This window comes from Geotrypetes seraphini, chromosome 8 (genome assembly GCF_902459505.1).
Source record: "Geotrypetes seraphini chromosome 8, aGeoSer1.1, whole genome shotgun sequence".
NCBI classification, from domain to species: Eukaryota; Metazoa; Chordata; class Amphibia; order Gymnophiona; family Dermophiidae; genus Geotrypetes; species Geotrypetes seraphini.
The window spans coordinates 63,226,671-63,248,994 of record NC_047091.1 but is presented as its reverse complement, the minus strand read 5'-3'; the positions used below and the strand labels follow the sequence as shown (position 1 = coordinate 63,248,994).

Below are 22,324 nucleotides of genomic sequence, written 5' to 3'. Positions count from 1 at the left end.
CAAGAAGAAGAAAGGAAAAAAAAAACTGCCAAAATGGGCAAGAAAATAAAGCAAACTACAATCTGCTTCAAACTTTCTTCTACTACTTATTAAGTCCCAATTAGCTCCTGAGTCCTCAGCTCACTAGAGCTAGCATTGCCTGCTCCAAAGCAGGTGTTTATCAAATCAAAATTAAAGTTCAGCATTCAAGTTCCTTCATTCTCAGGCAAAAGAAAAATAAAGGAAAGCCTCTGGCAACAATATGGGACAGCCAGGAATAGGAGAGAGCAATAGGTTTTGCCAAAACAAAGGCCTACAGATAGGCTTTCAAATTCCCTCCCAAGGTGGAAGCAAAACCTCTCCCCACACTCTCCAAGCCTTCTCTCAAAAAAACCAACATTCCAGAGAAAAGGAAAAGAAAAACAGCACACAAACAGTCCAAAAGAAAACACACTCACTGTTTGTGGCTAGAAGCCAAGTCCACCTGCATAAGCTCAGGAAAATTGAATTCACTGCCAGAACAGGCTTCTTGAAAATCCATAGGCTCCTCGCTCAGAAGTGGTAAGTCTTCTGCCTGTTCAGCCTCAGTCCATTCCATTGGTACAGGTCTGTTGTCCCTGCTTGGCTCAGGTGGATCCTTAGGGAGGCAAGACATAAACTTCCTCCCTAACCGGCTTTCTGGCTTGAATGCCACTGCTGGCTTATCTACCCTAGGGGCGTGTCCTGTTCTGGGAGTGTCAGCAGAAGTCCAGGGGCCTCTAGAGCTCCCCTGGTGGTGGCTTACATTATTTTCCTCACTCTCATCCTGGAAGATCCTGGAATTTTCCTGCCGGGATTTTACTTTTACCTTTTTTTTTTTCTAGTTTACCTAGGACCTTGGCAGGCCTTGCGTCTGACTGGTCACAATATATATTTGTGAAGGTATCGATGTTGTAAAGGTCATTAACCAATTTAAATAGTTTACTGCTGTTGGTCTTAATGTTACCTATTTTGTGGGAGTAAAAATTTTTTCTTTTTTCGTTAATGAGGTTTTTGTAATGTTTTAATTTATGTCTCCAGGTTAGTCTGTGTTCTTGGGTTCCTGATTTCTGCCATGCTCTTTCTGCTTTTCTGAGCTCTTTCTTTACTAGCAGCAGTTCTGAGTCAAATAAGTCTTAAGGGCTATCGTAAATGTTTCCAGACTTCTTAATTCTCTGTGAGGTCCTACTATATAAATTGTAGATCTGTATTCTTCCAAATACATGCTTTTAAATGATAGAACACCAAACAAGTTTAAAGAAGAGAATCAGTACTTTGAGAGCATGAGAGTATGTCCTTGGTGCTCTCGTGTAGCTTCTATCCCTGATAGTCTGGGTGTAGGTATAGCTTTGGGGGGGGGGAGGTTGTTGCTGAACAGATATTACACTTCTCCCTCCGTATTTGCGATGGATGCGGGCGGAACATAGCTGCGAATACGGAAAAACCGCAAATAACTTTTACATGTTATTTGCGGTTTTATGTAAATGCCATCGTTTTTACTATTGAAACTGTGAATAACAAGCAGCGATTCCCAGCAAATTTAGGGCTAATAGCAGGCAAGCAGCGATTTCCAGTGATTTTCGGGCTTACTATGCAGTATAGCGGGCAAGCAGCGATTTTCAGGGTAATAGCGATTTGCTCCATGCATGCTGGGAAGCAGCGTTTTACTCTGTGCACACTGGGAAGCAGTGATTTTGAGGGTGAAAGATTTTAAGCAGTGATTTTGTGGGAGGAAGCATGGAAGCAGCGATTTTCAGAGTGAATGTTGGTAAGCACTAAACTTTTTTATCGGTACAGTAAAAGAAAAGGAACTTTACTCATGATGTAATTTTGGGGGGCGGAGTCAGCATCCTAAAATTCGCAAATAAGCGAAACCGCGAGTGCAGAAACAGCGAATACAGAGGGAGACATGTACTCCCTTTTGAATTAAGCCTAAAGGCATATCATGAATCCCATGAATCTCTGTGATCCCAAGTCTTCCCTTCCCACCTACCCCCTTCTCAGTGCTACAGATTCATTATTGAAGGTGGAACAGCTTTTATCCCAGGACAAGCAGGCATGATATTCTCACATGTGGGTGACGTCATCTACGGAGCCCCGGCGCGGACAGCTTTTCAAGCAAACTTGATTAAAGTTTCAAGTTTGCACACTGCACCACGCATGTGCGTGCCTTCTCGCCCACTAGAGGGCGCATCCCACCTCGTGGTCCTCAGTTCAAATTTTTCCGCGGAGCAAGAAAGCCCTGTGGATCTGAGCTCCAGTGTTTTTGCCTTCTAGCTGCCGCGTTTAGTTTGTTTTTCCCTTCGAATTAGTTCGCGGTGCCCTTTTCCTTTCGTTTCTTTTAAAAAAAAAAAAAAAAAAAAAAAGTCTTTCGTTTTTCGTCGGGTTCCGGGGGCTCCCGGAAGCCGTGGCCGCGGGACGCCGGTACGTTCCCGGCCTTCTTCTTTTTCTTCGTGGATGTCCCGTCCTGTTACGGGATTCAAAAAGTGCAGCCGGTGTGAGAGGTTGCTTTCCATCACTGACCCTCACCGGTGGTGCATTGTCTGTCTTGGGCCCGAACATCCGACAGACTCGTGTGATCGCTGTGCTACCTTCCAAAACAGGGCCCTCCGTCGCCGTAAGGCAAGAATGGCCGAATTGTTCGCCATCGACGCGCCGCCTAAGGCCTCGACGTCGGCCTCGGCTTCGGCCCCGGCCTTGACCTCGGCCTCGGCATCCTCGGGGGCCTCGGCCTCGCCTCGGCCCTCCTCCTCGAAGGCGTCGTCAGTGAAGCAAGCTTCGGGTAAGTCCTCTGTTCCATCCCCTTCAGCAAAGAAGCCATCCTCGAGTCAGGCCAAGGCGGGTGGGTCGACCCCGGCCCCGCATCGGACCTCGACTCCGCACACCCCGAGGGAATACTCGAGACCGAGGTCGCCCTCCAGGGAGTGTGCCCCGGACTCGGAACTCCCCACCTTCGTGGGGATTCCGGCCTTCCAGGATCTCCTCCGAGCTCTGATCTCATCGGAGCTGTCGGGAGCCCTGGAAGTGTTGCAGCGTGCTGCGGTTCCGGCGGCCTCGACCTCGGCCTGGACGCCTTCGGTCTCGGAGGCCCCGGCCTCGGCTCCCTCGGGAGCCCCGGCCTCAGCGACCTCGGTCTCGGGTACTGGGACCCCGTTCACCTCGGTCTCGGCCCCGCCCCGGACCTCGACCTCGGGGGAACCCCCTGAGCGGAGTGTAAGGCCCAAAGAAAAGTTGCGCAGAGTGCGCCGTCTTTCCTCCTCTTCCTCCGGGTCTTCCAGACACACCTCGCCCTCGACGCGACCTCGGACGGGGCGTCGATCGAGGAAGTCTAAGCGGCCCCGAGGCTCGCCTCGGCGCGACCGTTCCTTGTCGTTCGGGGGCGAGGCGTTGCAGGTGTCGGAGTTGCGCCTTGACAACCCGAGGCTCCTCCGCTCACCCCATGGGAAGTCTTCCCGGGCCGCCTCGCCGAGGAAACGGGAGAGTGTCCCACGAACCCCGGGATCCTCACCCAAGGGTTCTGCGAGGAGGACAACTTCCCCTTCCCCCTCGAGGGCCCTCGAGAGGGGATCCTGGGATTCGGGATCGGTTAGGGATCCTCATTATTCCCATGAGGCCTCCCCCCTCTCCTCGATGGGGCGGTCGAGAACCCCCTCTCCCCAGGCTAGGCCGTCCTCATTTTCATCCTTCGTTCAGGACATGGCCCAAGCCCTGGGGATTGACCTGATGGTAGGCTCTCGGTATTCCAAAGAGTTTTTGGAGGAACAGGACCTCCCCATTCTTCCGAGGGAGGTGCCTAGACTCCCTCTCAACAGTGTCCTTCTGCAAACCTGGCTGAAGAACTTGTCAAACCCTCTTACAGTCACGTCTGTGCCTTCAAAAATGGAATCAAAGTATAGGACGATTCCCCCTAAAGGGTTCGATAAGGCGCAGCTCTCACACCAGTCTCTTCTGGTGGAGTCTGCTCTTAAAAAATCACAGCCCTCACGGGTTTCTGCGGCGGTTCCACCAGGCAGGGAGGGGCGGACCCTGGACAAGTTTGGCCGCCGCCTCTATTCAAATTCCCTGATGGCCACCAGGGTTCTAAACTACGCCTTCACCTTTTCCTCCTTTTTGCGTGGTATGGTGAAGGACCTTCCTCAATATCGGAACTCGTTACCGGACTCCCAAAGAGCAGGATTCGACAAGTTTATGTCCAACCTGTCTCAATTGCGGTTGTACCTATTCCATGCAGTGTACGACGCCTTTGAGCTGGTTTCGAGGGTGTCGGCCCTCGCGGTGGCCATGCGCCGCTTGGCCTGGCTTCGCACCCTCGACATGGACCCAAACCTGCAGGAACGCCTGGCAGACTTGCCTTGTGTGGGGTCCGAGTTATTCGACGAGTCATTGGATGCGGCGACCAAGCGCTTGTCGGAACAGGAGCGCTCTCTAGCATCCCTGGTCCGACCCAAACCTAGGCCCCCGCCGCAGAAACCCTTTCGGCCTCCGCCGCGCCGATATCCTCAGAAGTCGACCCCGGCTTTCTCGAGACCGCCTCCGAGACGTCCGTCTCAGCGAGGCAGAGGGGGACAACCCCAAGCCCCGGCGCAGGGCCCTTCTAAGCCAGCGCCTTCCTTTTGACGGGATGAGCGGACGGGGCGGGTTCCCCTCCGCACTTTCTCAGGAACCCCTTCCTATCGGGGGCCGTCTTCGGTTCTTCCGGGAGGCATGGACCGGGATTACCTCAGACGCTTGGGTGCTCCGGATCGTCTCCGAGGGCTACTCGCTCAACTTTGTGTCCTCGCCGCCGGACAGTCCCCCAAGTTTAGTCCCCTGCAACCGTTCGCAGCTACCGACCCTTATAACCGAAGCCAAAGCCCTCTTGAAGCTTCGGGCGGTCGAGCCGGTCCCCAAGGACCAGTGGGGTACGGGGTTTTACTCCCGCTACTTTTTGGTTCCAAAAAAGACCGGGGACCTGCGCCCCATACTGGACCTCAGGAAGCTCAACAAATTCCTGGCCCGGGAGAAGTTTCGAATGCTATCTCTCCCGGTTCTGTACCCCCTCTTGGGGGAAGGGGACTGGATGTGCTCCCTCGACCTGAAGGAAGCATACACCCATGTTCCGGTGCACCCCGCCTGTCGAAGGTTCTTACGATTCCAGGTGGGGGACCTCCACCTCCAGTACAGGGTACTGCCCTTCGGCCTGGCCGCGTCCCCACGAGTATTCACGAAGTGCATGGTGGTGGTTGCAGCAGCCCTCAGGTCACGTGGACTCCATGTGTTCCCTTACCTGGACGATTGGCTCATCAAAGCCCCGACCAAGGAGGGGGTTATCTCAGCGACCCGACAGTCTATTGCCTTCCTGCAAACTCTCGGGTTCGAGATAAACTTTCCAAAGTCTCAGTTGAGACCGTCGCAGTCTCTTCAATTCATAGGTGCGGTGCTGGACACGGTGCGCCTCCGCTCCTACCTGCCGACCCAGCGGTTGGAAGCCTTGGTACGGATGAGCCGCCAGGTCTCCCAACTATCGAGGGTCTCGGCCAAGCGCATGATGATGCTGCTGGGCCATATGGCCTCGACGGTACATGTCACGCCGTTTGCGAGGCTACACCTGAGGATCCCTCAGTGGACCCTCGCGTCCCAGTGGCGCCAGGAGTGCGACCCGGCGTCTCGCCTCATTTCGGTAACTCCGCCCTTGCGGAAATCGCTGCGTTGGTGGACAGACTCTTCAAATCTGTCCATGGGACTATTGTTTCGCACTCCGCCTTTTCGCAAGGTCCTGACCACGGACTCCTCGGAGTACGCGTGGGGAGCCCATCTCGACGGTCTTCGCACGCAGGGCCTGTGGTCGTCAGAAGACCGCCAGTGTCATATCAACGTGCTAGAGCTGCGAGCCATCTTCCTAGCACTTCGAGCCTTCGTTCACATATTGCAGGACCAGGTGGTCCTCGTCCGCACGGACAATCAGGTGGCAATGTATTATGTGAACAAGCAGGGAGGAACGGGGTCATGGCCCCTCTGCTCCGAAGCTCTTCGCCTCTGGGAGTGGGCGACCTCCCGGAACATCTTCCTCCGGGCGGTCTACATCCAAGGAGAACGGAATTGCCTGGCGGACAAACTGAGTCGACTTCTGCAACCGCACGAGTGGACTCTACACTCAGCAGTTCTACGCGAGGTCTTCGCTCGCTGGGGAACGCCACAGGTGGATCTGTTTGCCTCTCCGGAGACACACAAACTACCACTATATTGTTCTCGGATGTACTCGCAGGACCGTCTGGAAGCGGATGCCTTCCTACTCGACTGGGAAGGGAGGTTCCTGTATGCATTCCCTCCGTTCCCTCTGATCATGCGAACGTTGGTACACCTAAAATCGTCCACGGCCACGATGATTCTCATAGCACCTCGGTGGCCGCGCCAGCACTGGTTCTCCCTGCTGCTCCAGCTCAGTGCCAGAGAGCCTCTCCCCCTGCCTGTCTCTCCTTCTCTGCTGTCTCAGAGTCAAGGATCCATGTTACATCCCAATCTGCAGTCATTGCACCTGACAGCCTGGTTTCTTGTTCCCTGACTCCTCCGGACCTGTCTCAATCGGTGAAGGAGGTGTTGGAAGCCTCCCGCAAGATCTCGACGAGGCTTTGCTATGCGCAGAAATGGACCAGGTTTTCCACCTGGTGCTCGTCTTTTCACCTGGATCCGGTATCAGTTCCGGTATCCTCGGTTTTAGAATATTTGTTTCATTTGTCGCGCTCCGGCTTGAAAACCACTTCGGTACGGGTTCATCTCAGTGCGATTTCTGCTTTCCACCAACCTCTGGAGGGACGCCCTCTGTCACTCCATCCCTTGGTGACACGCTTCATGAAAGGGTTACTCAGGGTTTGTCCCCCTCTTAAGCCTCCGCCAGTCGTGTGGAATTTGAATGTGGTTCTGGCTCAACTGATGAAACCCCCGTTTGAGCCACTCAACAAGTCCCTCTTAAAATTTCTGACTTGGAAGGCGGTGTTTCTAATTGCCCTCACCTCCGCCAGGCGGATCGGGGAGTTGCAAGCCTTGGTTGCGGACCCTCCTTTCACTGTCTTTCATCACGACAAGGTGGTTCTCCGCACCCATCCTAAGTTTTTACCTAAAGTTGTTTCTGACTTCCACCTCAATCAGTCCATTGTCCTTCCTGTGTTCTTCCCGAAGCCCCACTCCCATCCTGGCGAGACGGCGCTTCACACGCTTGACTGTAAGAGGGCGTTGGCATTTTATCTTCAACGCACCAGGCCTCATCGGAAGGTTCCTCAATTGTTTTTGTCCTTCGATCCCAATCGATTAGGGCATCCAGTTTCCAAGCGCACTCTGTCTAACTGGTTGGCCGCTTGCATTTCCTTTTGCTACGCTCAGGCTGGCCTTCCTCCCCCGGGTCGAGTCACGGGGCACAAGGTCCGAGCGATGGCAGCTTCGATAGCTTTCCTCCGATCCACCCCGATGGAGGACATATGTAAGGCTGCCACTTGGTCTTCGGTTCATACATTCACCTCTCATTACTGTCTGGACACTTTATCCAGGAGTGACGGCCGGTTTGGCCAGTCAGTTTTGCAAAATCTGTTTTCCTAAATTGCCATCCTCCCACCTGCCCTTTTTTGGTTAGCTTGGAGGTCACCCACATGTGAGAATATCATGCCTGCTTGTCCTGGGATAAAGCACAGTTACTTACCGTAACAGGTGTTATCCAGGGACAGCAGGCATATATTCTCACAACCCGCCCGCCTCCCCGGGGATGGCTTCCTTGCTAGTTATGGAACTGAGGACCACGAGGTGGGATGCGCCCTCTAGTGGGCGAGAAGGCACGCACATGCGTGGTGCAGTGTGCAAACTTGAAACTTTAATCAAGTTTGCTTGAAAAGCTGTCCGCGCCGGGGCTCCGTAGATGACGTCACCCACATGTGAGAATATATGCCTGCTGTCCCTGGATAACACCTGTTACGGTAAGTAACTGTGCTTTCCGTAAGACTGTCCTGTAATGGCAGGAAATTCTTTATTTTTTTCTGTAATTCATGAGGTATCTTCTCCCATGAAGTTTCTTCTCTGAGGTAGTTTCTCAGTTACATCTTGCCCTATAATGGTCATGAAAACAACAGGCTATCTTTGCTTTGAATATTGTGTGATTTTGTCTTTTCATCATTATTGGAGGACTAAATATTCTCTTTTGCTGTTAGAGCAGCATCTGTCTCTTCAGATGCTATTGCTTTTTTGTCATCAGGAAATTCCTTGGGGCTGCTGGAGCCTGCCTTCTGCTGCCGCATCACTGATGACATCATCTGTGATGCAGTGTCACAGGAAAGACCCCGGCGGGGAAGGCAGCGAAGCAGCCTGTTCAATGCTGCTGCTGCGGCCTCACGGGTGGGAGAGTCGGCGGGGTTCTGCTGTGTGGGATGGGATAGGCGTGAGAGATGAAAAGATACTGCGCAGGGGGATGGGTTGGTGGGGTCATCGGGGTACTGCTGCACAGAGGGATGGAAGGGAGAAATGGAAAGATGCTGTGCAGGGGGATGGGTTGGTGGAGTCAGGGTTCTGTACAGGGGGATGGGAGGGAGAGATGGAAAGATGCTGCGCAGGGGGATGGGTTGGTGAGGTCATCGGGGTTCTGCTGCATGTGTGGGATGGGAGGGAGAGATGGAAAGGTGCTGTGCAGGGAGATAGGTTGGTGGGGTCATAGGGGTTCTGCACAGGGGGATGGGAGGGAGAGTTGGAAAGATGCTGCGCAGGGGGATGGGTTGGTGAGGTCATTGGGGTTCTGCTGCATGTGTGGGATGGGAGGGAGAGATGGAAAGGTGCTGTGCATGGGGATAGGTTGGTGGGGTCATCGGGGTTCTGCACAGGGGGATGGGAGGGAGAGATGGAAAGATGCTGCGCAGGGGGATGGTTAGCAGGTTCATCGGGGTTCTGCAAGCTCAGGGCTCCCACTGATTCTGCATTATGGTAAGTTGCATAATTTCTATTACGATATTATCTATAATAATAAAACTCTAAGCGCGCATGCGCACTCCTACCTGCGTGATCGGTGATCCGTATGTCCGTGGCAGGCAGCAGTGCACGTGCGCGCTACTGGCAGAGCAATTGTAAAGCGAGGACCTCCCTGCTCCAGCTTAACCAGGCATCGAGCGGCAGTCCTCCATCCAGTCCACCGAAGATGCTTTTCTGTCTGTCCTCCTCTTTTAAAAAGCCTACTGAGGATAGCGGTCGGCAGTAGCGAACCTCGCAGGCCGCTCTGCACCTCAGTAACACGTTCCCTCTGACGCACTGGATCGCGTCAGAGGGAACGTGCTACTGAGGTGCATCGTGCCTGCGAGGTTCGCTACAGCCGGCTGCGATCCTCAGCAGGCTTTTTTGAAGAGGAGGGCAGACACGAATGCACAGGAAAAGCAGGTAAGGGGTGCTGCTGGATAGGGGGAGTAGGAAAAAGGTGCTGGTGGACAGGGAGGGAGGTAACAGGAAGGGAGGCCTACTGCTAGACAGGGGGAGTAGGAAAGAGGTGCTGTTAGACAGGGGGGAGGTAAAAGGAAGGGAGAAGGCCTATTGCTGGACAGGGGGAACAGGGAAGAGGTGCTGCTAGACAGGGGGGGAGGTAAAAGGAAGGGAGAAGGCCTACTGCTGGACAGGGGGAGCAGGGAAGAGGTGCTGTTAGACAGGGGGGAGGTAAAAGGAAGGGAGAAGGGGTGCTGCTGGTCACAGGGGAGGTAAAATGAAGGGAGAAAGGCTACTGCTGAACAGGGGGAGCAGGTAAGGGTGGTGGTGGACAGCCGAGGAAAGAGAGAGACAGAAAGAAAGAAAGACAGAAAGTGACCAAGCAGAGAGAAAGAAAGACAGTCACAAACATCTATTCTAGCACCCGTTAATGTAACGGGCTTAAATACTAGTAACTTAATAATAATAGAAATGTAATGTATATTGGGTATAAAACTGCCCTACAAACCCGCCCCGAATCCTCTCCCCATTACTAGTCCTTGAAAAAATTTCCTTCTATAAAAGCGGTCCTTGGTGTCAAAAAGGTTGGGGACCACCACTTGTCCTGGAGGATCACTAGTCAGTCAGATTTTCAGGATAGCCCTAATGAATATGCATGGAGCAAATTTGCATGCCTTTCACCTCCATTATATGCAAATCTCTCTCATGCATATTCATTAGGGTTATCCCCAAAATCCGACTGGCTGGTGGTCCTCCAGGACAAGGTTGGGAAACACTGCTCTAGAGCATATAGCTTTGTCAGTGTCCAACTCAGAATTTTGCTAGATCCATGATTCAGCTTATTTCATTGAAGCTAGAATATGTGCCTTAGGTTCAGCACTCACAACTTTGGTTATTCATGAGTATGTGTTGCATTTTAGAATGCTGCTCCAAACAAAGCAGCCTCACTCATGCAGTTTCATCTTACCTGGGACAGAGCTGAGTGACATCATCCTGGGATGCCAAGAGAAAAGTCCAGTGCCAGAGAATTGTGTCACTGTGAATTTTGCTACAGCATGGTCGGACAAAGGCAAGCATTGAAGAAGAGCGTGACTTTGAGTTTTCTGCAGATACTCAAGAGGGGGAAAAAACTGCCCCAGACCAGCTTGTTGGGAATTTTCAGAGGAACAACTGAGCTTAGGCAATTTAGTGAGTTGAAGTTTTTTTAAAAAAAGTTTTTTTTATAAGGCTGCTTTGTTTGGAGGCAGAGTGGCATTCTAAAGGGCAGTGCATACTGTGCATTTCTTTAGTGAACTTAACTTTTTTTACGGTAGTATAAAGAAATTAAAAACAAAGGAAATAAGGTTTATTGGATTGACTCAATACATTTTATGATGAGCTTTCAACGGTAACACCTCTTCTTCACATCAGAAAAAAAGCAAATGTTGACAAATATCAGGATATATAAGGAAAACATTAAATCATTTTGGAAGTGAGAAAGAGCCCAGATCTAATCAAATCTTCTATTTGTGCATCGCGCATACCTATGCAGGTTCAAGGTGACTTATAGAGAGAAGTAAGTGGAAAAAGAGAGAGGCTGGGAGGAGAGGAAGGAGAAGAAATGAGAGAGACAATCAGACAAAAAGGGAGAATAGAGGGATACATGTACAGTTTATGAATCAAAGAGGAGGGTTTTCATTTTCTTCCAGAATGTGGTGTAGCTAGTTTCTGAGGTTGTTTCAAGTTTTCACTCCTAGGAAGGTTAGCATGGAATGAAAATCACACTTTTACTGGAGATTTTTTGTAGATGGGAGATTTAGTTGTATCCTGTTGAGCATTCTGCAAGAGGTAGACCATGCCTTTGAGAAGAGCTGGATGAGTGGAGCCAGTGAGTTTCCATGAAGAATTTGGTGAATAATGCATGATATTTTGAATTTTATTTGCAATGGGATAGGTAAAACCAGTGTAGTTGCTTGATGAAGGCTGTGACCGAGTCGTATTTTTTCAGGTTGAAAATTAGTCTTATAGCTGTGTTTTGAATGAGTTGCATTTTATGGACCAGTGGGGTGTTAATTCCCATGTAGGTGGAATTGCAGTAGTCTAGTTGTGGTAGAATTATTGCCTGTACAATCAGGGCAAAGTGGTGCTGATGAAAGTATGGTCTGATGAGTCTCAGTTATCTCATGGTAAAGAGGGATTTTTTTCCAGAGATTGGAGATTTGAGGTTCCATGATAAGTGTGGAGTCTAGAATGCAGTCTAGGATTTTGGAGGTTTCATCTACAGTGAGGATGTTGCCCGATCGAAGAGTGATGCTTGTCGGTGCCATCTGCTGGGCGGTGTGAAAGTAAAGAACTGTTTGGGTAAGTGTCAAAATACCTTATTTTGATTTCAAAGGTTTTATGTTCTTGGATTGTTTTAAAGTTCCCTTTTAGTATTCTCACCATAAAATCATTGGTGCAGTGGTCAGTTTTTCCAAAGTGTTGTCCGACAGAGGTGACATCCTGGTTGGTATTGCAATTCTTAATATGATATCTATGTAGGTTGATTCTGGTCTTTAGCATTTGACCTTTTTTTTACCGATGTAACAAGCCTCTTTGCACTTTTTGCACTGAATGGTGTACGGTATATATTAGAAGATGAACATGTGAAGGATCCCTGTAGGCTGAATGTTTTTCCTCATATGAGTGACCGTGGGATCCTTTGAAATGTATTTGCATAGTTTGCAGTTTGTCACATCACAAGGAGCTTGCTTTTTACCAATTTTTGTTTCAAATTAGGTGGCTGACGGAAGGGCAGCACAGGTGGAGCTGGGAATATTTCTTTTAGTAATTCATCCTCCAGGAAGATAAATTACTAAAAGAAATATTCTCAGCTCCACCTGTGCTGGCCTTCGGTCAGCCACCTAATGGCACACATCCTTGTGGTGTGACAAACTGTAAGCACATTGCAAAGGATCCCACAGTCACTCATATGAGAAAAACATTCAGCTTAAGAGATCCTTCCCATGTAGAGAATGACACGGGGAAAAAATTTATCATCGTCCCTGCCACGTCCCCATGAGCTCAGTTCCCTTCCCTGCCCCGTCCCCGCAAGCTCAGTTCCCGTCCCTGCCCTATCCATGAGCTCAGTCCCCGCCCAGTCCTGCAAACTATCAGATCCCATCCGCACAAGCCTTGAATAATTATGATTTTATACTGAACTTATTTTATTAAAGTATAAAAAGAGACAATATTCTGTACAATTGTCATTTTATAAACACAAATAATACAGAGCAAGGATCAACAAAACCTCTGTCTCCCCTCCACTATTGTGAAAACTGAACAAACTAAATTACTATAGAATGCTGCTACATAGAAAAATCAAGCTAACAGAATACTTCAATTACACATGGCAGGAATAGTGTTAGGGGAGAGCAACTAAGGCAACTGCCCCTGATCAGATAGAGAGCCTTAAGCCAGCTAGAAGCTAAAGAAGCACAGCCTGGGCTTTGCGGTCCCCAGTTATGTCTAATACCAACTCTAGCAGGATACGTATTTCAAGTCATAAATATTGAAATCCCAAATATAAAATTTATTTTTCTACCTTTTGTTGTCTGGTAATTTTATTCTTCAAATCACATTGGTCTCGGGCTTTGATTTTGGGTTCCTTCTGTCTTCATCGTGGCATGGCAGGCTCCTGAAGGTAAAATAGGTGCAAGAGGAGCTGGGGAGGAGATGCCGAGTCTGACACGGGAGCAATTTTTTTACCACAGGAGCAAGACTTTTCACTGCTCTCGCGGGGTGGTAAAAGATCTTATCCAAATTCCCGTGGGGTGGTGAAAGGTCTTGTCCCCATTCCTGTTGCAAATGTCTTCAATCCTGTGGATTTGCTGTAGTGACCACGGTTTACCGCGGTAAGCGGTTCCCGTGTCATTCTCTATTCCCATGTTCATCGTCTATTGTGGTATACATCATTCAGTGCAAAAAGTGCAAAGAGACATGTTACATCAGTGAAACAAGCCAAATGTTAAAGACTAGAATCAACCTACATTAGATATCATTATAAAAATTGCAATACCAACCAGGGTGTCACCTCTGTTGGATAACACTTTGGAAAAATTGACCATTGCATAAAGACAGGAAGTTGTGTCATAAGGAGGAGCTCGGCAGAGGGAAGGCTGTGAGCGCTGTTGAGTAAGCCAGTGGCAGGGAAGGAGGGAGGCCGGACCCTCGAGCGAGTGGGGGAGCTGGAACTGTCAGCCCTGATGAAGAGAGGGAGCAATGTAAGGCAAAGTAGATGGAGGAATTGGCCCAGGAGGGGGATTGGGGCTGGACGAAAGAGCACAGGAGGGGGGGCTGGAGCTGAAGGTAAGGGAGTGAGAGGTGCTTGACCTATGGAGGGGAGGGTTGAAGCTGAATAAATCTGTGGAAGGGGGGCTGCTGGAGGGAAGAGAAGGGAAAAGGAGATCCCATACTAAGGGAATGAAGGAATAGGAAATGAAATACTGAACACAGCAAAGAAAGGGAGAACACAGGGAGGTATCAGAAAGAGGGGAAATAATGGGCATGGAGAGGAGAATAGAGACAGGGACACAAAGGGGGATGCTGCATGGGAATGATACATGGACAGAGGGGGACAATGCCAGACACGAGAAGGGGTATATGGACATAGAGGGAAGTGCTAGATATGAGAGAGAATAGGAACCCAGAACTTAGAGTAGTGATAAATATAGGGAGATGGACACAGGAGAGATGCTGGACAGGGAAGTATAAGGTACACAGAGAAGGGAAAGATCGGTACACAAAAATGGAAGATGATTGGTGAGCACAGAGAAGAAATGTCAAGTGAGCAGGAGATCCTGGCGAGTGAGTTAAGAGATGACAGAGGGAAACAGAAACCAGAGCCTGGGGGCAATATTGTCTGAAAAATAAAATGACCAGACAACGAAGGTAGAAAAATAATTTTATTTTCTATTTTGTGATTAGAATATATGAGAACTGAAATGTTTATCCTGCTAGTGCTGGTGTTAGACATGGGTAGGTCCCAGGGCAGACTTAGGGCTTTCTCTAGCCAGGGGGCAGTTGCCCTAATTGCACTCCTTGGCCTAACACCATCCCTGGCATGCGTGATCTTTATATTTTGCAAAGTATAAGAGAAAATGAATCTTTTTATTTCTTTGGTGGTGTACTATATATGTAAGGTGGGGATTTTGGTTTAATTTATGTTTATCATTTTTGGTCAGTTATTATGTATTTGGCATTTTGTGTTCTGTGTGTGTGACCAAGGTATTCTGTTAGGATGAATTTTCTACATAGCATTCAGTTTTCCTGATAGTAGAAGGATGATATTGTGAGGGGAAATGGGTTTTGTTGATCTTTTTTCTGTATTTGTGATTTATAAAATGACAGTTGTACAGCATATTGTTCCTTTTTATATTTTAATAAAATAGCTATTCAAGACTTGTGTGGATGGGATCAGATAGGGTCCGTGGGGATGGGGTGGGGACATGGACAGAGTACATTGGGATGAGGCGGAGATGGGGATGGAGTCCACTGCCTAAGGAGGCGGAGATGGGGATAGAGGATGGGGATTGAGTCCGCTGGGATGGGACGGGGCAGAGACAGGGACAGATTTTTTTCTCTGTGTCATTCTCAGAGATCTGGGCTTTCTTTCCCACTATAAAGACATTTAAAACTGCCACCTTTCTGTCTCCTGCCCACCAACCCACCCAACCCTCCCTCCCTCTTCCTATTCCTGAAATGTTTTCCATATATGTACTGATATTTGTCAATATTTGCTTTTTTTCTGATCTGAAGAAGGGTTACCTTGAAAAGCTTATCATAAAATGCAATGAGTTAGTCCAATAAAAAAAGGTATCACCTTATTTCCTTTGTTTCTTGTTTTATTTCTTTATACTACCTTGGAAAGAGGACTAACAGCTACCACACCATTTAACTTTTTTATAAATTTTTACTTCACTGTATCCGATATTGCCTCTCCTTCAGGAACTGGTCAGGTCTCCTTCCATATTTGCAGTATTGACTACAATTATAACGCTCTTAGTACTACCAAAAGTGCTCCCAAGAGGGGGAAAAAAAGTGAAAAATCTTACCAGAAAAATTTGAATTATTGGACATGCTTTGTAGAGTGAAGTCTGCCTCTACAGTTGCTCATCATTATGGCATTAATGAATCTACCGCTAGGTACATAAGAAGGAAAAGCCAATCCATGAACCTGTTGCTGCAGCTACACCAACAGGTATGAAGACATCATATGTTGTACAAGAGCAATCTCTCTTATATTGAAACTGCAACATTTATGTGGGTGCAGGATTGCTATCAGAAGAGAATTCCTGTAAACTGGTAAGAGGAAAAGCAAAGTCTTTGTAAGATAACTTGAAGAAAAGGATAGGGGAATTGTTGCAATCTAAGGACTTTCAGTCCAGTAAAGGGTGGCCTAAGGAATGTGAAAGTGACAGAAGAAGCAGCATCTGCTAACCAAGAGGCAGCTAGCGAGTTCCCTGCCACCTTTAAGGAAATTACTGAAGAGAAGGGATATGAACCTGAGTAGACATTCAGTGCTGATCAAGCCACTCTATTTTGGAAGAGAATGCCACAGAAGACTTTGATTAGCAAAGAGGATAAGCAAGCACCAGACTTCAAGGCTGCAAGTGATAGACTAACTATGCTGCTTTGTGCAAATGCAGTAGGCCATATGATAAAGCTTTCACTGATTTATAAAGCTGCTAACCCCTAAGCCTTGAAGGAAAAAGATAAGTTTCAGCTGCCTGTTTACTAGATGCACAACAAGAAGACTTGGACAATGAGTGCTGTTCCTTGAGTGGTTTCATTAGTGTTTTGTGCCTGAAGTAAGAAAATACCTTGCCAGTAAGGGAAAAGAATTCGAGATTCTTCTGGTATTGGACAATGCTCCCAGACACCCAGAATCACATGAGTTCTACACTGAGGGTGTTGAGGTTATCTACATACCCCCAACACATCATCTGTCATCCAGCCTCTCATCAGGAGGTAATAAGGACATTCTAGGTACACTACACAAGGTATTCAATGGAGAGGATTGTCCATGCAATGGAAGAAGACCCCAACATGGAGAACATCATGAAAATCTGAAAGGATCTCACTATCACCGATGCCATCAATGTTTTTGAAAGAACGATGAAAGCTTTCAAGCCAGAGACACTGAATTTGTGCTGGAAGAATCTTTGGCCTGAATGTCTAAAGGATTTCACCGTCATTACCACAGAGCCAAATAAATTATGAAAGACATTGTGGATTTGTCAAAGAAGGTGGGTGGGGAAGGCTTTCAAGATATGGATCTGGGGGATATTCAAGACTTCATAGATACCAGAGCTGATGAATTAACAGATGATGACCTAATTGACCTGACTGTTCCTGCAGGAGAGGCAATACTAGATGGAGAAGAAGTGCCAGAGGATAGGTTTACATTGGATAATATTGCAGAGGGTCTGTGTAAGTTCAGTATTGTCATGGACTATTTTTATGACATCGACCCATCCATTGTACATGCCTTGAAGGTGAAGAAGTTAGCAGAAGCAGCAATGTCTACATACATGAATATGAATTTAAAAAAATGAAGAAGCAGAAGAGCCAGATTGAAATCACAATATGTTTCCAGAAGATACTGAGAGTCCCTGTCTCCCCATCCACCTCTTTCACATCAGCCCCCCATGAGGAGGCTTCCCTTTCTCCTCCTCCTCATCTACCGCATATGGAACATGTACAGGACAATGAGAATGAAGACAACGATGATCCACTTCCACTGCCTGAGGAGACACCTGGTGCTTGCTTATCCTCTTCATCTCTTCCTGCACCACAGGACGATGAGGATGAATACACCACCTGAATAAGTGATTGGTACATGTTACATGATTTAATGGGATTACAGTATATGTTTTACATGGTCAGTTCTATATACAGTGCTTGAATTGTATTGCTAAAGTGTACAGTACAATGCAAGAACTTTTCTGTTAAATCAATCTGTGCTCACGAATATGGAGGGAATGTATATTATTTGCTAATTTACAGCATTCGTGAAGGCTGTACCTAAAATTCCATGAATGAGAAAGGAATAAGTTATTCATGATTTTTTGATATTCACAAGTGAGCTGCGCCCATAACTGCCATGAATGTGGAAGGAACCCTGTATTTGGCTCAGTTCTCATCTGACTGTCACAGATACAGTACCTTCCTGGGTAGCACACTTCACAAGATGGCTATATATGTAATCCGTGATAACTAGATGGTTTGGCGACATGGCTAATGGTTTCAGGCTGGTCTGTGTCATTCAGTTCCAGGGCACAGCAGTTTAACACTCTTGTGCTAGCCAGCTTAGAGTGTAACTGCACCAACTAATTGTAGAGTGCATCTCTTGTTACCTAATTTCTGGCACAGAGCTACCATTTGGCCGTATGTCTCAGGCTGCCTTTTTGGCACAGTTGTGCTAAACATTTGTTCAGAGCTTCTGCTCCTGTCACCTGTGCAAGCCACGTTTTCATTTTTTTTAAACCTGTCTTGCCATATCTTGGGGGGGGGGGGGGGGTCACTTGTAGGCTATTACCTTCATTTTGCATTTTCTACATATATTGGAGTTTGCTTTTAGGCAAAGCCTTCTCTTTTTTTCCTCTAATCTAATCTGGTATTGCTTGTCGGCCTGTGCTTAGTAACTGGTTAATTTTAGTGATCAGGGTAAGAAGAAGGAGTTCTGTGCTATGCTGCGGTCGAAATCTGAATTGGGAGGGATGTAAACAAGAGTGTTGTTTAATATATATGTTATAAGTTGTTTACTTTCAAGGGTTTCTTGAAGTTTGGTGAATATGGGTATGCCAGCAATGGGTCTGTAGTTTGAGGGAGTGGAGAAATCTGCATTCATTGATTTTGGTATTGGTGTGAGTGCTATTTTTCCCATTTCTTCCGGTAGTTGACATTGTTTTAGAGTGTTAATTAGGAGCATAGTAATCCATGTGATGATTTCTTCACATGGATTACTAAGGAGGAGAGAAGGTAGGAGGGGCAATTGTCCAGGGGGCTGCAATAGGTGGAAAGCTTGGTTATTAGTTTTTTGTCTCGAACATTGATAGAGGGGTAAAGGAGTTCCATGTTTGGAACCCAGCATTGCTGGGTTCCGTAGGATACTTAAGTATATGGTTGGTGGTCATTTTGGCTATTTCTGTTTGAACCATTTTGATCTTATTGAGGAAGAAGTCAGCAAGGTCTTGGACAGTAGGCTATTGCAGAAGTCTAGGAACGAAAAAGTTCCACTAAGTCTCTTTTTGGCTCCTTCAGCATTCAGAAACTTTGACCTAGTGTCTGGGACTAGATGGCTGCTTTGCACTGTCAAGCTCATCAACTTGTTGTTTAAGCTCATCAGGTCATTTTCTTATCCCGGTCTTCTGTGTGGCACGGACTTGCCATGTTGCCTTTTCCTTGGCCAGCTCAGTTCTGCTGGATGCTATAGTTCCTTAAAATTATTATGTAGCTCTTTTCTTCTGTGTCATTTCCTCTGAGGAGATTTTTCTTCAGACCTAAGGTCCCCTACTTGGATGTTTTCACTGAGTCTCCCTAGTTGTCAAGAGTACATGTTTTCTCCATCAAGGTCTATTATGATCCGGATCAGTGCCAGTGTTTTGCTTTATCTTTCATGTACTAGGCTCCTCAATTGGAGCTGTTTGTTGTTGTCTTCCTAGCCCACCCTACAGGTGCACTGGTTTATTACATTCCAGTGGTCTGTACTGCTCTGGCAGGATGTTGAGGAAGAAGAAATTATGTCTTAATCTGATAAATTTCTTTCCTTTAGTCCTGTCAGACCAGTCCAGAAGCCCACTCTGATTAAATTCTTAGTCTTTTTCTTGGCAGATCTCTTTAGAAAACCTCTTCAGTCAGTTACATCTCATGTACCTCCTGACTCCGTGAAATATCTGTATGTCAGTGGCACACTTGCATAAGTTGGTTGCTGTTATTCCTAATTGGTGGTTGAATTACTTATGAGCACCATTGCATGGCTAGTTGAAATACTGAACAGTCCATGTTGCATGTTATTCTTAAGGAACAAATCACAAGGAACTACTTTTCTTTTTCTCTGTCTCAATCCGCTAGTTGATGGACATAACCCAATGGTCTGGACTGGTCTGGCAGGACTAAAATGAAAGAAAAATAAAGCTGCTTCAGATCACCATCAAAAGAGGCCCTAAAGGCCTGTATTGGGAACAGCAGTACTGAGTATCCCTAACTCTTGTTACTTCTCCATACATACAGAATCTAACCCTGCACCAGTCACTTCAGTGTGCTGTGAACTCTATCAGGATAGACACACAGCATACCCTTGGTGAAGTGTATGCTGTGTGCTATTGTGAACTCTTATCAGGCCACCATTACTTCTAATATAGGAGGGAGAGGGATGCAGTAAACAGGCCTTTCTTTGTTTACACTTCACAGATTGCTGGAAGGAAAAAGGGGATTTGCTGTACCTTGGTGTAAGCCTGTATGCCCATTCCAGGCTTTAGTTATTTCATTTCACTAACACTAACACGTCTTTCCTTTCCAGTGAAATCAGTGAGATTACCAGCGTCAAAAAAGAAGATGTGATCTCAACCTTGCAGTACCTTAATCTGATCAACTACTACAAGGTGAGGATAGAGAGAGCTTAAAGGGTCAGCATCTTGTTTTTAGGCTCCTTTAGTTAAAGCAGTGTGCTAGGGCTTGCTTTATTACTTTAGATACACATATACTGATTGGGTTTGTTCCAATTTACAGGGGCAATACATCTTGACCCTATCAGAGGATATTGTGGAGGGTCACGAGAGAGCCATGCTCAAGAGGATTCTAAGGATCGACTCAAAATGCATGCATTTCACCCCAAAGACTGGAGCAAGAGGGGCAAGTGGTAGAAGCAGTGGACTTGGTTAGAGCAGCAACCCTCAGATGCAAACATTTTACAGGGGCTTTATCCCTGGATGAATCTGTCCTGCATTCCAAGCAAGCAAGTGGCACCAATAGCAGCTGAAAGCCCAGCTTAGCCACATAGAGGGTAGGACAATGTCGCCCATGGACACAACTGCAGTTAAAAGAGAAGTCTTGTGAAGTGTGGTTTTCTTCTTTCAGCTGACATTTCCAGTACTGCCTAATGTATCTGGCATCATATTCGTATATGAGAACATAATATTCCTTATTCAGAGCCCCCCCATCCCTCCACTTTTTTCCCAAGGCAGCAGACACTTCTTCCTGTACCTGATGAAAGTATAGCTGTGCTGCATTTAAGATTCACAAGTCAAATGATGGTGGATTTTTAACCTTTAACTGCTGAAATTAGACTGCACAACATGATGGGTTTTAAACAAGGAAATGGGAACAACATGGTAGGTTTCATTTGGTCTGATTAAAAATGTGAGTGAAGTTATCTAAATTTCATTTTATTTATTTGTTCTGCAATCTCACTGCTTCTAACAAGTTATGAGAAATATTTTTAAAATAAACAGAATTTAAAACAATTCAAATAGCACAATTAATGTTATATTTTCAGGGTCATTAGAGAAAGGGTAAACAGATGTTCTGTCAAGTTATTTTTTCCTAGCATGTAATAAATCCTGTTTAGCTCTTAATATAAAGGTAAATTATTCCAACTTTGTATACCTGTGACTGGAAAATGTGGAAGCATGTCAAGCAAAATGAAAAGAGAGAAGATTCAGCCTCTACTGATAATTTGAACACACTGCATAATCTGAATGTTATCATTGCAATAAGGTTTGCAGATCTGATGCAATTGTTTTAAAGTCTTGAAAAAACAAGGAGCAATAATGTTAACTGGATACAGTGTTTTATGGGTAACATAAGAACTGCCACTGCTCAGTCAAACCAGTGGTCCATTGTGCCCAGCAGTACATTCACGCGGCGGCCCTTAAGTCAAAGACCAGTGCCCTAACTGAGACTAGCCTTACCTGCGTACGTTCTGGTTCAGCAGGAACTTGTCTAACTTTGTCTTGAATCCCTGGAGGATGTTTTCCCCCTATAACAGCCTCCGGAAGAGCGTTCCAGTTTTCTCTACCACTCTCTGGGTGAAGAAGAACTTCCTTACGTTTGCCACTTTCCAGTCTTCAGGAATCCTTCCTGATTTGATTGACAGATTGGCTATTAGTTGAATCAGTTCAGCTATAATCCTTTCAGTTCCTTGATTACCCTTGGATGGATGCCATCCTGGTCTCGGGGATTTATCATTTTTAAGCCTATCAATCTGCCTGCATACTTCTTCTAGACTGACCATCAACCCTGTCAGTTTCCCATCTTTGTTTCCTGCTTATAGCCTGTCAGATTCCGTATGTTATGTATATCCTCTTTGGTAAATACTGACGCAAAAAAATGTGTTCAGTTTGTTGGCGATGGCTTTGTCCTCCTTTAACACTCCCTTTCTTCCATGGTCATCCAGCGGCCCCACCGCTTCCTTCGCGATCGTTTCCCCTTAATATATTGAAAGAACGGCTTGAAGTTTTTTGCCTCCTTGACTATTTTTTCCTCGTAGTCTCTTTTGGCCCCTCTTATTACCTTATGGCACCTGCTTTGATGTTGTTTGTGCTTTTTCCAGTTTTCATCCATTTTTGACCTTTTCCATTCCTTAAACAAAGTCTTCTTATCTCTGATCGCTTCCTTCAACGCTACAGTGAGCCAAGCCAGTTCCTTGTTCTTTTTCCTCTTGGACCCCTTGTTGATATGCGGTATATTTAGATTTTGCACCACGGTGACTGTGTCCTTACAAAGGGACCATGCTTGCTTTAGTGTTTTTACAGTGCATATCCTCTTCATATTCCTTCTTCCCCACCATGAGTCTCATCCCTTCGTAATTCCCTTTTTTGGAAGTTCAGTACTTTGGCCATCATTCGGGATTGATGTTTTGCCCCTGTGTCCAGGTTGAAGTGGATCA

The 22,324-nt window shown here is 46.9% G+C and overlaps 1 protein-coding gene across 1 annotated transcript in view; it reads left to right on the top strand.

Annotated features, from left to right (window-relative positions):
- The window catches only part of KAT5 (lysine acetyltransferase 5), a 267,178-nt gene extending 246,278 nt beyond the window's left edge, over positions 1 to 20,900 (top strand). The window contains 3 exon segments of the mRNA XM_033954195.1: positions 19,958 to 20,039; positions 20,167 to 20,263; positions 20,266 to 20,900. Of these exon segments, the coding sequence (XP_033810086.1) occupies positions 19,958 to 20,039; positions 20,167 to 20,263; positions 20,266 to 20,300 (214 nt within the window). The 3' untranslated portion in view covers positions 20,301 to 20,900.
- Positions 20,901 to 22,324: the final 1,424 nt, after the last annotated feature.